The sequence below is a fragment of the Dasypus novemcinctus genome, chromosome 1 (genome assembly GCF_030445035.2).
Source record: "Dasypus novemcinctus isolate mDasNov1 chromosome 1, mDasNov1.1.hap2, whole genome shotgun sequence".
Lineage (NCBI taxonomy): Eukaryota > Metazoa > Chordata > Mammalia > Cingulata > Dasypodidae > Dasypus > Dasypus novemcinctus.
In genome coordinates, this window is record NC_080673.1 from 60,701,081 (window position 1) to 60,716,501 (window position 15,421).

General features: G+C 36.9%; 1 protein-coding gene across 1 annotated transcript; it reads left to right on the forward strand.

Moving 5' to 3' along the window:
* Window positions 1-915: 915 nt before the first annotated feature.
* On the forward strand, window positions 916-6,414 carry PABPC4L (poly(A) binding protein cytoplasmic 4 like). Its single transcript, XM_004464736.5, has one exon. It carries the CDS (start codon window positions 1,848-1,850, stop codon window positions 2,997-2,999), a length of 1,152 nt encoding a protein of 383 aa, XP_004464793.1. The 5' UTR covers window positions 916-1,847; the 3' UTR covers window positions 3,000-6,414.
* The last annotated feature ends 9,007 nt before the right edge of the window (window positions 6,415-15,421 follow it).

Below are 15,421 nucleotides of genomic sequence, written 5' to 3' on the forward strand. Positions count from 1 at the left end.
AAAATTTGAAAATCACTAATTTAGAATTACATAAACTGATTCACTTAATTCATTTTTGCAGGTAACTTATTTTTGATATACCAAGATGCATAATGATTCAAATTTTAAAGTTTTACAGGAGTCATGCTAAGGAATTTTATTTAATGATAGAGTAAACAAAACCAATGCTAGTCAAAACCTATTACATGCCAGGTATTGTGTTAGGCATTTCAAAATCTATTAATTCACTTAATCCTTTTAATAGTTTAGGAGGTAAGTATGACTATCTCCATGCTTCTGGATGTGAAAACCAGCCTCAAATAGATTACATACTTCCTCTATTCCACATAGTCGGTTCATTTCAATAAACACTGAGTTCACATTTCTGCAGGTCCCTGAGTTAAGCTTGGGAATAAATTGAGCATGGTCCCTACTGTCATGGAATTTATAATACATTGTTAACAGACAAACGCTACAGAAGGACAGGGAAGTGCAAGAGTTTCTACGAAGAACTAGGTTTTCTGAAGGGGATTAGGGAAAACTTCTTTTGAATGATCTTTTCAACTTCTTTCTGAGGGCAGATTTTTATAAACTTGGCCCTGAAAAAAAGACCCCTGTGTATTAGAATTTAGTAAAGGGACCCAAGCAGCAGTTGAGACTCAAACAGGGCAGACATCCTGCAAAAGTTAGTGGAGCAAGGAACAGATGTTGGATCTTATCCAAGTGTCACAGGAAGTCTTTGTAGGATTTGAAGGGAGAAAATGATAGGCCCAGACCTGCATTTAGAAAAGCTCCTTCGGTAAGACCCGCGCAAAGCCCTGCTGGCTGGTGGGTTTAATGGGGCCACTCCCCTAGACTGCCTATCTCCATCCAAGTCACCGCCTCCTCGTTCTTGGCTTAGCTGAGTGGAGTGTGTGTGTGTGTGTGCGCGCGTTCTTGGCTTAGCTGAGTGGAGTGTGTGTGTGTGTGTGTGTGTGTGTGTGTGTGTGTGTGTGATGTGTGAGGGGGCGGGGAAAGGAAAACATTCTAAAAAAATATATATTAAAAAGAAGACATCCCACTTGGCAGCGAGCGCGCGGGAAGTTCAGTGCGCGAGTTCCGGGTTTCCCGCCTCCCGCCCGAGCAGCCCGGGTGAGCCCCCCACTTCCAGCTCCGCTAGGCCCCCGCTCGGTCCCTAACAAGCCGCTGCCCGCTCGCCCTCGTCCGTCTTTCCATCGGTCTGTCCTCCTTCTTCTCCTCCGCTATCCGGGCCGGTGTTTACAGGGGGCGCCGCGGGGAGGGTCCCCGGGTTTCTGAGGGCGTCGGCGGCCCACGTAGCTCCTGGGCAGCGCCTCGGCTGCGGCTCCTGCGGAAACCAGAACCCGGAAGGCTCGGCCTCCGCGGGGCTCCAGCGCGGGGCTCCCGCGCGGACCTCCAGGGCTGCGCGTCCGGGCCGCCGCCGCCGCCGCCACTTGTGGAGTTCTTCCCTCGGCAGCTGTAACTTTAAACCCGCCGGAGTGAGGCCTATTTTTATTCAGAAACTAGCGCGCGGGACAACTGTGGATATCATCCGAATTGAAAGCCAGCGGCCATTTGAAGACTCCTCACAAATTGGCGGGGCAGGAGAGGTTTTGGTCTAATATCCTTTCTTTGCTAATTCAAAGTTCGATTGCCAACTTCTGGAGAGTGCTGGATTGGTTGCCGTGCGGTTTTTTGATGAGGGTGTTGGGGGAGCCTGGGAGAGCTGTACCTAAACGCCATTCCTAGGCATCTAAGCAGGAATCCTGAGGTCACGCGCCTACCCGACCTGAACTGCGGGGTGGCCCAGCGCCTGCAGAGATTGCTCCGAGAACTCCTGGGAACAGTCTCCAGTAGTGAGGGGCAGGGAGATGAATGTAGCAGCCAAGTACCGCATGGCCTCACTGTATGTGGGCGACCTGCATGCAGATGTCACAGAGGACCTGCTGTTCAAAAAGTTCAGCACTGTGGGGCCGGTTCTGTCCATCCGCATCTGCAGGGACCTGGTCACCCGCAGCTCTCTGGGCTATGCCTATGTGAACTTCCTGCAGCTGGCTGATGCTCAGAAGGCCCTGGACACGATGAACTTTGACGTGATAAAAGGCAAATCCATCCGTCTCATGTGGTCTCAACATGATGCCTACTTAAGGAAATCCGGAATTGGAAATGTGTTCATCAAGAATCTGGACAAATCCATAGATAACAAAGCCTTGTATGAACGTTTTTCAGTTTTTGGGAAGATCCTGTCCTCCAAGGTGATGAGTGATGACAAAGGCTCCAAGGGCTATGCATTTGTGCACTTTCAGAGCCAGAGTGCTGCAGACAGGGCCATTGAGGAGATGAATGGGATGCTGCTCAAGGACTGCAAGGTGTTTGTTGGCAGATTCAAACACCGCAAAGAACGGGAAGCTGAGCTCAGAAACAAAGCCAATGAATTCACCAATGTTTACATCAAAAACTTTGGGGTTGACATGGATGATGAAAGACTGAAGGAAGTTTTCAGTAAATATGGTAAAACTCTGAGTGTCAAGGTGATGACAGATTCTAGTGGGAAATCCAAAGGCTTTGGCTTTGTGAGTTTTGATAGTCATGAAGCTGCCAAAAAGGCTGTGGAAGAAATGAATGGAAAGGACATAAATGGGCAGCTGATTTTTGTAGGCCGAGCACAAAAAAAAGTAGAGCGACAGGCTGAGTTAAAGCAAATGTTCGAACAGCTAAAACAAGAAAGAATTTTTCATTGCCAGGGCGTGAAACTGTACATTAAGAATCTTGATGACACAATTGATGATGAAAAACTGTTGAAGGAATTTTCCTCATTTGGATCAATTAGCAGAGTTAAGGTAATGCAGGAAGAAGGGCGAAGCAAAGGGTTTGGCTTGATCTGTTTCTCCTCTCAGGAGGAAGCTACTAAAGCAATGACTGAGATGAACGGTCGCATTTTGGGCTCCAAGCCACTCAACATTGCTCTGGCCCAGAGGCACAAGGAGAGAAAAGCTTACCTTTCCAGCCAGTGTTTGGAGTAGATAGGGGAATGACAGTGATCTTTGCCTGAATTGTCTGCAGTAAATTACGGACCTTAACTAGTGGCTGCTTAGTTTAGTAATCATTGTGATAAAAAGGTTTTGTATGCAAAGTTATTTTTTTTTCTTTTGTGGAAAAATAAATGAATCTTAGAAGCTATCTTTTTACAGGGCATATCTTCTAAATACAATTTTGTATATTTTTCTGGTTTTTATGTAGTTTTTGTAACAATAACTATAATTAGATATATTTTTATGCATGAAATGAGGGAATTATTTGAGTTTATTGTGATTTTCTTCTTTTAATAATATTGCTAGCTTTAATTTCTTCTATGAAAATATTCTCATATATCTGAGGATTCCAAAGTAATTTATATTTATGAACAGAAATTTTCGAATTTGTCATCTGGTTTTAAGAAATCAAGTTTAAAAATTAGATGTAGCACACATTGAGTTAAATATCTAATTTCATTTTTGAAATAATGTTTGAAGAATGAGGAAATCATTTAACTACTTTTTAATTTATATCCTGACTTGATTGTTTTCTGGGTAATGGCAGTTATTAAGATAATGAAGGTTTTTAATGTTGCCTCCATAGGTCCTGGATAGGATATTTTTGTCATTCTTTCCATCATTTGCCTACGATTCAGGTACTTGTTAGTTATCTAAATTGTGACTTGCATAATAAAACCTTGACATTCTATATTCCTTAAATTTTAAAGGACTGAAAATAACCTGGCCTTAGGAATTCTTTTCATACACAGACATCTCAATGGTGTGCCTTAAGTTCTTACCACATGCCAATATTATTAAAACCGTACGCATAGATCATGGATGATCTATTTAACAATTTTGTTTATTAATCTTGGTTTTACATTGTTCTTTGTGGTGATATTCTCTCCAGGTTCCAAGAAAAGAAAAAAAATATTCATGATTCCTTTTACTAGACTGCAGGAGATATGTAACTTGTTGACTTTCTGATAAATTGGAGTTATAATACTTAGCATCTAATTTTTATCATTATTTTTATCGTAATTTTTATTGTAATTTAGTCGCATTCCCAGATCGCCCCTTCTGCCTTTCATCCATATTATTCAGCTCCTGTTTATAATATTTTTGCTAGTTTTATTATATTGACTTTTATTGCGTGCCACTTCAAATACACTTTGGAAACGGAGACATAAGTAATTTATTTACTTTTAAATAATTACTTTAAAACTTTTGATTAGCTTATACTAAAGATATCTTGAAAATTTTTTTTGCTGTTGTTGCTTATTTGCTTCGCTTATTTGATTCTTGTAACAATATATTTCAAATCTGTTTCATTTAATGCTAGTACAAAAGAAATATAGAATACTTTTATTTGACAATATTTTAAAGGAATGGGAAAAATCTTTCTATTTATTTATATAAATTATGTATTCATTACCACATTTCAAAATTAAAAACCTTTTATATAATGAAAAAAAATTATAGCCACTGAAAAACTAGAAAAAAAAAATCACATATAAGTTTACTATTCAAATAGATCCTCCATTAAAATTTGTTTCATATCCTTCCAGAATTTTTCTACGGATGTATTCATTGATTGTTCTTCAAGAAAAAGGATCATATTACAAATCTTGATTGAAATTATTTCCTTAATTTGACATTATGCCATGGTCAACATCCATGTGCAAAAATAACTATTTGCATTATAATTTATTGATTTATATTTAACTCAATGATTATACCTTAATATAAGTAATTTCCTTTTGATAAACATATAGGTTAGGTTGTTTCCGTTTTTTTTTTTCTTTTCTTTTTCTGATCATAACCAGCTTTTGAGTTTGGCCTACGTACAAGCTCGTGTATGGTGATATAGTCTTCCTTTAAGAAAATGGAGGGAATTAATGGTTAAAGGGTAAGCAGTTTTAAAAATAACTGATAAATATTGCCCAAATGCTGTCCAGAAAACATACTCCTTACACATCTCTTTTCAGTGCAGACAAGTGACTATTTCCATACATGTCAGGGAACAAGGGATTTTATCTTTTTTTTTAAGTTGGCTAGTCTGACTTGATATGTAAAACTTAATATTTCACAATTTCGTTTAACATTTTTAAAATTAATACACGTTTCTAATGCAATTTCTTGTATTTACTGGTCTTTGTATTTTCACATTTGTGAGTTAATGTTTTATGATCTTAATCTATTTTGCTGTTGGGGTGTTTTTTAATTTATATGAATTTGCCAGATTTCTTTACATATTAAGGATTAACATTTAAACTACTATCTCCCAATATTTTCACTTTTATTTATAAATTTGAGGGTCATGCCAAAGCTTTAAATTTTTAAACACAAAATTTTTAAGATTTACTTATATGGTTTTGATGCATACTTCAAAATACTTTGAATACCTCAAATATATATTCAGTCTGTCTGTGTGGTCTTCTTTTACTTATGGTTTCATATTCTCAGCACATTCTAATTAAAAGTTTTGTCTCTAAAGAATCTTATCTATATCATTTAAAATGTCCTGCTTTTCATTCTCTAATAGCATATGTTTTGGTAAATGTTGATTACAAGACATATATGTACAATTTATTTGCCAGCTCTGATTCGTTGGCTCTCTGAATCACTGTATTGAGAAAAATTTACCTTGTCAATAGCAGAGAATTTTTAACAGGAGTGCGATGTATAGTAGGTGTGTCATGCATTCACATCTCTATGGATGATCCAGTCCACCAAAATGTTCCAATATTTGGACAATATTTGATAATGTTGATACCTAGATTATTAAGATAATATCTGATAACTTAGTTCTACTGTCTTGTGTTTACAAGGGATTAACAGGACATGCCATCAGATATCTAGATGAATTATAGCTATAGTTTCATGATATGCAATAATTGGCGTCTTAGTACATGTTGCTTATTTCCAGTACTTATGGTAAGAAATGATTAAGTCAGCTTACAAAAACATGTAGTCCTATGGATTTCATTGTGAATTAATTTAAATTTTTGTCCTTCTTTATCTTTGTGTGTGTGCGATTATGTCAGTCATTCTAGTTGGTGGTTTAATGGTCCAGAGAACTAGCCAAGTTTCTTTTTTTAAAGAGTTACATTTTTGTGCCCAAGTGCCTTGATAAATAAGTATACCAGTGAAAGCTAATTTATATGTAAATTTTACAGTTTAGCCACTGTTTCATCTCTCTCTGGTCCCTCACATACACATTGTCAAGTCTGTTGTATAGATGCCTGCTTACATGTATAGACAATTCAATAAATATGTGCCTTTTAACATTTTAAAACTTCTAATGAAAGTATATAGTTGGTAAAAATGAACTCTTTAAAGTGTCTTAATACTGGTATTTTCATCTAAATATGATAAAAATTCATGGAAAAAATTTAATAAAGTCTACTATTTCAAAGGTGAAGACATGTCTGAAAAGATACTTTATTTTTAAATATTTTTAATGTTTTAAAGATCTGTTCCTTTAAGAAAAATTTTAAAACTTGCATTTTTATATGACGATGCTCATATTATGTTTTAAAATGCCAACTCCTATATCTAATAGTATTTCCTTTTTAAGTTGCTCATAATTAATGAGATAAGACCATCATTAAAAAGAAAATACTAATATAGATCTAGTTTTCATGAAGAATAATTTATTATATTAAATACACTTCTGAATTTAGTAATTTAATTAACATCCAGCTAACATGTTGAGGATTTAGAATTAACTTACTTTTATTATATTTGGAAATTATACCTCAATGTATTTGTTAAAAGAGGTAATGAAACAGTCTATAGAACACTAAATAGAATAGGGAGTTTTTAATCCACATGAAATATCCTCAGGATACCTTTGGTTTCAAGTAACAGAAAATCCCAACTCAAATTGGAAAGGTAAATTTTACCTAACAAAAATTTCAGAGTTGAGGCATCTTCTGGCATGTTGTATTAGGGGTTTCTGTGCTACTCCTCTTGGAGTCTCTTTGACTTTTTCCCCTCCATGTGTTAGCTTCATCCTTAGGTAAGTGACAAGATAATTACAGGAATCCCTGCCATCACTCAGACAAAACAACATTCATAAAGTTATATCTTTCCTAGAAACCCATAATAATCCCCCACACTTAGTTCTCATTGCCCAATATTGAATCTTAAGATTGATCAAGATCTGCCACTAGAATTAGGGATGGAGCCAACCTTCAAAGTTCCATGCAGGGTGGGGTTATGATAAGAAACAAAGAATGGAAATGGATATAGGGGTGTGTATCCAATTGTGACCACTAAATATTGGATTTTTTTCATTATTTCATTATGTCAATTTTCGATTTTCAGTATCTATTTTTATATTCTTTCTTTTTTATTATTTTAACTCTTGCTTACATATAGTTCTTAAAATCCTATTTTCTCCTTACCAATAATCCTCAACACCTGAGTCAAATTGGGATTTTCCTCTACTTTAAGTTGCACAATCCTAAAAAATAAAATTGGCAGATATATCCCAATATTCTACATACATTGGAACTCATTATATGATGTCATACTCTGTTAGAACAGTTTGTAAAAAGTATAACTGAAATGATCAGATACAATTTAATCCTCATATCATATATATATATATATATATATATATATATATATGTATTTCCACCACTAACAATTATCAACAGGTCTAGAATATTACAGTATAAATCAACATTTAATAAGTGATTTGTTTCTTCAATTTTAAGTCTGTGTAGTCTAAGCCCAATGTTTCCATACATGCTGATATTTTAGAGCCCTACCACCAGATGGATGAACTCTCAATTTACTGTATACATCAATAAGTGTTGTGACATTTCTATTTAAAGAATTTGAGAGTAGTTCTTGATAACAGTGTAATGAATAAGTCTTAAGAAAAATCTAAAAGGTTTTCTTCTATATTAGTAAAGCAAATGAGTGCTGACGCAAAAAGCCAGAAATTGGTTGGTTTTCACAAAGGGTATTTATTTGGGGTAGAAGCTTACAGTTACCAGCCTGTAAAGAAGTATAAGTTACTTCCCTCACCAAAGGCTTTTGCCACATGTTGATGCAATATGGCTGCCCATGTCTGCCAGGGTTCAGTCTTCCTGGGTTTCTCTTTTCCTGGGTTCATTTCTCCCTGGGCTCAGGTCCTTTGTTTTCTCCCCAAGGCCAACTGTGGACTCTTAGATTAATGGCTTGTTTTTCTTCTGGGGCATTCATTCTTTCCTCATGACAAAGTTCCTTTGTGTGCTTACTTCCCAGCGCTCCAGCTCAAGGCTCCAACATCAAAACTCCAACTCTGTCCTTTGCCTCTTGGTGGGTGGGGACTCAAAACCCTACTGATGTGGCCCAATCAAAGCCTTAATCATAATTTAATCATGCCCAGGTAGAGACCAGTTTATAAACATAATCCAATATCTATTTTTGGAATTAATGAACCATATCAAACTGCTACACCCTCCTACAAAACATTTCTGATTTGTAAAGTCTAACAATCACAAAAATAAATTAATGGGTGTTCATTGTATATAGTAATTCATAATATATATAGTGAGAAAATCTAACTTTAATATTTGAAATACAGAAATTAACAAATTAAGCTTACACACAGTGTTTCAAAATTCTCTTTTTACACACATGTAGATGAACCCCACATCATTTAACCCTTCAACATTTTTAAAATACAACTTTACTCAATTTTGTGTTACAAATATACTTGTATTTGAATTTATTAAGATTAGATTATTTTTCAAGTTTGCTCAAAAGAACAATTCATATGTATGTGTTCGTTTTGTCTCAAGAAGTTCTCCTGAATAAAGAAATTGAATCCATCAAGTAAGAGAAGAAAAATTATCATCTTAAATCCCATCTATTCTAACATAGAGAAAATGCCTAGTGTCTGAGACATATTATCAGTATGTACAATAACACTGCATCAGATATTAAGCTAAACCATTTATATTTATACTACCTGAGATGCTAAAACTAACTCCATTTTGAAGTTCTGCCAAATACTAACAGTGCGCTTGATTCCAAAGGTAATGCCTCTGAAAGGCAGATGTTGTAATTGAATATTTTTGCATTCATTGAATATTGGTGATGATTCATTTCTAAAAATCAGTATTTCTAGTGAGATTTTCTTATGTCAGGAAACCATATCTGACAGTCTGTAATGCTTTGCAATTTTGATTTACATTCTATTTCATCTTTGTACATGTGCCAGTGGCATACCAATGCACCACAGTTTTGACATATTGGCGATCCATTACTTGAAGTACAAGTAAGCCTTTATGATAGTAATTCTAGAAAAATTTCGTTAATCAAAGTGCCTCAATTTGAATGCAAGCCAAAATTGAAATATAGCCTTTATCAATCTTAGAATTTTAACTATACTCTTTGAGCACATAATTACCATGAGAGGTATTAGAAATGTAATTGAGTATTATTTACCATTTATTCACTAATATTATATGCATAGTACTTATACAAATGACATTTATTTTATACAGTTTACCACAGATTAAAAACAATTTGCACTGATGTATGGAATCTCGATTTTATTCATTATTTATTTTTATTTTATCAAAATAATATTTGTGAAATGTAAATTTGATCATGGCATTCTCCTGCTTTAAACTTTTCCATGGTTATTATTAACTAAAATCAAAGCACAAATCTTTGCTGTGGTCTATGAGACCTTACATTCTCTGTTCCTTCTGTATTTTTTAATCCATTTCTTATGCAACTACTTCTCTTGTTAAATGTCCTGGAAGTAAACTTATCTTGATTCAACCTCATACAGTATCAAGCTCCTTTCTACCACAGGCAAGGCTTTAGCATTTTTTCAGTTAGGATTCATTCTATTGTAAGGAGGGAAATAAAATCTTCCAACTCATTTTGCAAAATAAGGAGTGGTGTGGGATTTATTAGTTCTTAAAAGATAACATACTTCTCAGAGTAGATTGGCAGGGTTCAGCCATCATAAAAAAACAATGGTAGAAGGGCAAAAGCTGTCCAAGGGAGCTGCTTTGGGGAGCTGCAGAGCAGAAGAGTGCCATGTGCATTATCCAGGAGAGAGAGAGGTGGAGAAATGAAGAAGCCAAAATGAAAACCAGGAGTTACCTCTGTGACAGGAAACAGAACCCATCCCCCACAATTGAGGCAAACAGCCTCAGTAAGTCAATGGAAGAGGGGATGTTTTCCTCCAGGGTTGGGGAAGGGTGCAGCAGAGGGCAGAGTATGGTTTCTCCTCAGTGAGTTTGGACAGTAGGACCCTACTTTGAATCATTGTTCTAGCCAGCCCAGAAACATCAGCAAGAGAAGTTTGAGTCACTTCTGTGGAAAGATTCACCAAAGAGCACCATCTGTTGGCAGACCAAGAAAGTGTAAGAAGAAAAAAGGTTATTGGAATCTCTCATATCTCTATCCCAATGTTCCCTTGAATCTAAACTGCCATATTTGTGGGTCCCTGGTACTGTTTAACTTAAGCAGGGCAAGTTTTAAAGATTTAGATTAAGTTGACCCAAAAATCAATGAAGAGCCATGAAATTAAAACACTAGATAAGAAAGAAAATTTAAGCATCAAAGAAATTGATCAACATGTTCAGATGTTAGATATCAGCAAAAAATTATAAGTAATACTAAGAAATAAAAAAGATATGGCCTAGGTAAAGGAACAAATTAAAAATCCTGATGAGACACAGGATTTAAAATAACCAATTATGATCACACAAATCTCCTAAATTAATTCAAGGAGTTAAAGGAAATTATGGCAAAGAAAAAAATATTAAGACACTGGGTGGGCATAATGAATTTAAGCTTACAAAGAAAAGTAACTGATATTATGGGAACAAAAGAGATAATGGATGGGATTTCAAAATATATCAGAGAAACATAACAGCAGATATGAAATGGCAGGAGAACAAATCAGTAAAATTGAGGACAGAATATCTGAACTGGAAAAGACTGGATAAAAGACAGAAAAAAGAATGGAAAATTGAACAGGGTCTCAGGGAATAGAATGACAGTGCAAAACACAACAGCATAAGTGCTATGAATGTTCTAGAAAAAGAGAATGAAAAACAGGCAAATGAATATTTGAGGAAATAATGGTAGAATTTTCCAGCCTTTATGGAAAATATCAGTATCAATATTCACAAAAATCAATGGACTCCAAACAGAGTAATTGCAGATATACATACTCTGAGATAAATACTGATCAGAATGTTAAATGCCAGAAATAAAGGAAGAATTCTGAAAACAGCAAGAGTAGCAATTCATCACATATAAGGGATGCTTAATAACAAAAACTTCTGATTTCTCATCAGAAACCATGGAGGCAAGAAAGTCATGATATGATATATTTAAGACACTGGAAGAAACAAACTCCCAGCCAAGAATACCTAATCTGGCAAAACTGGCTTTCAAAAATGAGGGTGAGGGAAGCAGATGTAGCTCAAGTAATGGGGCTTCCACCTACCATGTAGGAGGACCCAGGTTCTATCCCTGGGGTCTCCTAGTGAAAGAGAAGAAGAGAAGCATAACTGTGCAGCAAGCCAGTGCCTGCATGGTGAGCCAGTGCTCAAGTGGTGAGCTGAGTGCCTGTCTGGTGAGCCAGTGCCCACACAAGTGATTCAGGCAGCAAGATGATGATGCAACAAAAGAGAGATGAAAGGAAGAGTCTGGATAAAGTGCAACAGAAACCAGGAACTGAGGTAGTGCTGCTGAGAGGGAAACTCTCTCTACATCAGAGACACCCAGGATCAAATCCCAGTGAATCCTAGAGGAGAAAAAGTGAAAAAGAGAAGACAAAAAGAACTAGATACTGATGATCACACAGCGAGTGGAAACAGCAAAAACAGCAGGGTGGGGGTGGAGGGGGAGTGGGAAAATAAATAAATAAATCTTTTTTTAAAATGAGGGTGAGTGTAAAGTCTTCACAGATAAAAGGAACTGAGAATTTGTTGCCAAGAGTCTTGAATTACAAGACATTCTAAAGGGACCACTGCAGTCTGATAGAAAAAGGAGAGAAAGGCTTGGAGAAAGTATAAAAAATGAAGATTATTAGTATGGGTAACCAAAAGGGTAAAATGACTGACATTAGTAATATGCAACAATGGAAAGGACAAAATGTAAAACAATAAGCCAGTACTTTACAGTAATAACATTGAATGTTAATAAATTGAACTCCCCTATCAAAGACACAGGCTGGCAGAATGAATTAAAAATATATGAACCATCTATATGCCATCTGTAAGAGACCCACTTAGAAACAAGGAGTAACCAAATTGCGGTCACCCCTCGGGCTGAAGTGTGGTTTGCTGGCCTGGCAGGGGAGCGGCCGCGGTAGGCCTAATTCCGCTGCCCCCATAATAGGGTGGTTGGTCGGGCCCACCGCCACCCCTGAAGGAAGCTCGGCATGGGCGCAGAGTGCCCTCGGGTCTCCCCTTCTCGGCAGCCATGCTTCCGCGGCCAGCCCTCCTCCCGGATGGCACCACACGATGCCTTGTGGGGCGGCACCCTTCTTCTTCTTTCTCCCTGCACAGGCGCAGGGTGGAAAATTCCAGTCTGCCCCTTTCCCCTCCCCCGACAACAGCAACAGCCAGGCGTGGGTGGAAAAATCCAGTCTGCCCTTTTCCCTCCCCCCGACAGCAGCAACAGCCAGACGTGGGCGGGAAACTCAAGTCTGCCCTCTACCCCAGCACAGCAGCCACTCATCCCTAAACCCTGCCCCTTCCCCCAGCAACAGCGACAGCCAATCCCTAACCACCACCCCTCCCCTGTCCAGTACCGCCCACTGACCTTTCTCCGGCAACCAATCAGAACAGGGCGTGGCTTCGACCAATCAGCCTTCCCCAGCCCCTATAAAACTGTTGCCTCTCCCTCAATAAAGTGGACCTGCGTGTTTACCTCGTCTCCGCGGTAGTTCTTCTGCCATGCGCCCTCCAGTCCTGAGAGCCCCCGACAAGGGCCTGGCCTCCCTTGTCCCCAGTTCGTCGCCTGCTTCTCCGGGCGACCCTGTCAGCCGAACCGCACAACCCCTGTGAGACCAATCCCTCGTCTGCTGCCGGACCGACCCCTCGTCCCAAGTGGGACCGACCCCTCGTCCAGAGCTGGACCGACCCCTCGTCCGCAGCCAGACCCCACCTCTACCGACTGAGCAAACCGTCGCACCAAATAGTAATTTTAAAAATACAAAACTAAACTAAAAACAAAAACAAAAACAGGAGAAGCTACACAAATTTCAGGCAAGATATATATTAAATGCAAAATGATTCTGAAAGGAAGCTAAATATAGAACTGCCATATGATCCAACAATTCCTCTATGAATATGTCTAGAAAAACTGAAAATTGTGATGCAAACAGACATCTGCCCACTGATGTTCATAGTGGCATATTCATAACTGCCAAGCATTAGAAAGAACCCAAGTCTCCATCAACCAATGAATGGATAAACAACATGACGATATATTCATATGATGGAATACTATGATGCAGTAAAAGAAATGAAATTGGGACACATATGATAACATGGATAAATCTTGAAGATGTTATGTTAATAAGCAGTACACAAAAGGACAAATATTGCATTTGTCTCACTAATACAAAATAAATATGAAGAATAAAGGCATGGAGTTAAAAACTAGTGTGTAGATTATTAGGAGATAAGAGGAGGGCTGCAAAGAAGTACTGATGCATAATGTATGTCGAAGTTCTAATTAACTTGACTGTAAAAGTTTGGATATGTAGAGTTGATGGTAATACATTTTAGTCAGTAGCAGATGGTTAATAAATAGGATTATGGCTCAAAATGGTAGTCTAGGGATGCAAATGTCAATTGAAAGAAAGCTAGAGAATAATCTAGGGAATGAATAAGTCAGTTGACCTAGAGATGGATGATAATTGTGATTAATAGTACAAATGCAAGAATGTCCTTCTGTGAACTAGAACTAGAATGAATGCATGCCACTATTGTAGGGGGATAGGAACGTGGAGAATCATGGGAAAGTATAATTAATGTAATCTATGGATTATAGTTAACAGCAATACTGTAATATACTTGCATCAATGCCAAAGATGTACTGTGTTAATAATAGGGAGTATGCAAACATTTGCCAAATGTACACTATGAACCATAGTTAGTGGTAATAGTCTGATGATATTATCTTATAATTTGTTAGGAAATGTTACACAATGGTGTGGTGTGTTGGTGAAGTGGTGTTGTATGGGAATTCTATACATGTGTACGATTGTTTTATAAGTTCACAATTTCTGTAATAAAATATTTTTAAGAATTAAAAAATATTGTGAGAGATGAAGATCATTACATGTTAATAAAAAGGGTAATTCAACAAGAAAAAAATAGCAATAATAAATATGTATGCACCTAATGTGGGTGCCCCAAAATACATGAGGCAATCACTGGCCCAAATGAAGGGAGAAATAATCATCTCTACAATAATAGTTAGGCACTTCAATACAGAACTCTCAGCATTGGATAAAAATCTGGACAGGGGTAAATGAGGAAACAGAGGCATTAAATAATATGATAAATGAACTAGACCGAACAGAAATATATAGAATATTGCACCCCGTAAAAAACACAAAACAAAACAGGATATGCATTCTTCTCATGAGCTTGTGAATTTTTTCCATATAGACCATGCATTGGGTCACAAGACATGTCTCAATAAATTTAAAATGACTGAATTCAAAGCACTTTCTTTGATCATAATTTAAATAAGCTGGAAATCAACAACAAAAGGACAAATGGAAAATTCACACATATATGGAGATTAAACAACAACACATTCTTAAATAATCAATGGGTCAAAGAAGAAACTGCAAGAGAAATTAATAACTATTTCAAGATGAATGACCATGAGAATGCAACAAAACCTATGGGATACAGCAAAAGAAATGCTATGAGGGAATTTTTTAGACTTCACATTAAAAAAGAAGAAAGAGCTAATATCAAAGAGGAACTAGAGAGAGATGAAAGGGTTAATATAAACTAGAGGAATAAGAAAAAGAACAACAAACTATTCCCAAATCAAGCCAAAAGAAATAAATAGCAAAAGTTAGAGCAGATATAAATGAAATGGAGAACACAACAAAAAGTCATTAGAGAGAATCAATAGAGCCAAAAGCTGGTTCCACAAGATGATCAACAAAACCAACAAACTCTTAGCTGATGAAGCAAAAAAGACATAAGATGCAAAAAAATCAGAAACGAGGGGAAGACATTACTACTGAGCCCATAAAAAAAGAAATAATGAGAATACTATGAATAACTGTATGCCATTAAACTAGACAACTTAGACAAAATGGACAAATTCCTAAAACACACAAATAACTTACACCAAACCTAAAAGAAAAAGATCTCAGTAATCCAGTCTGAAGTAATGAAATTGAGACAGTCATCAAAAAC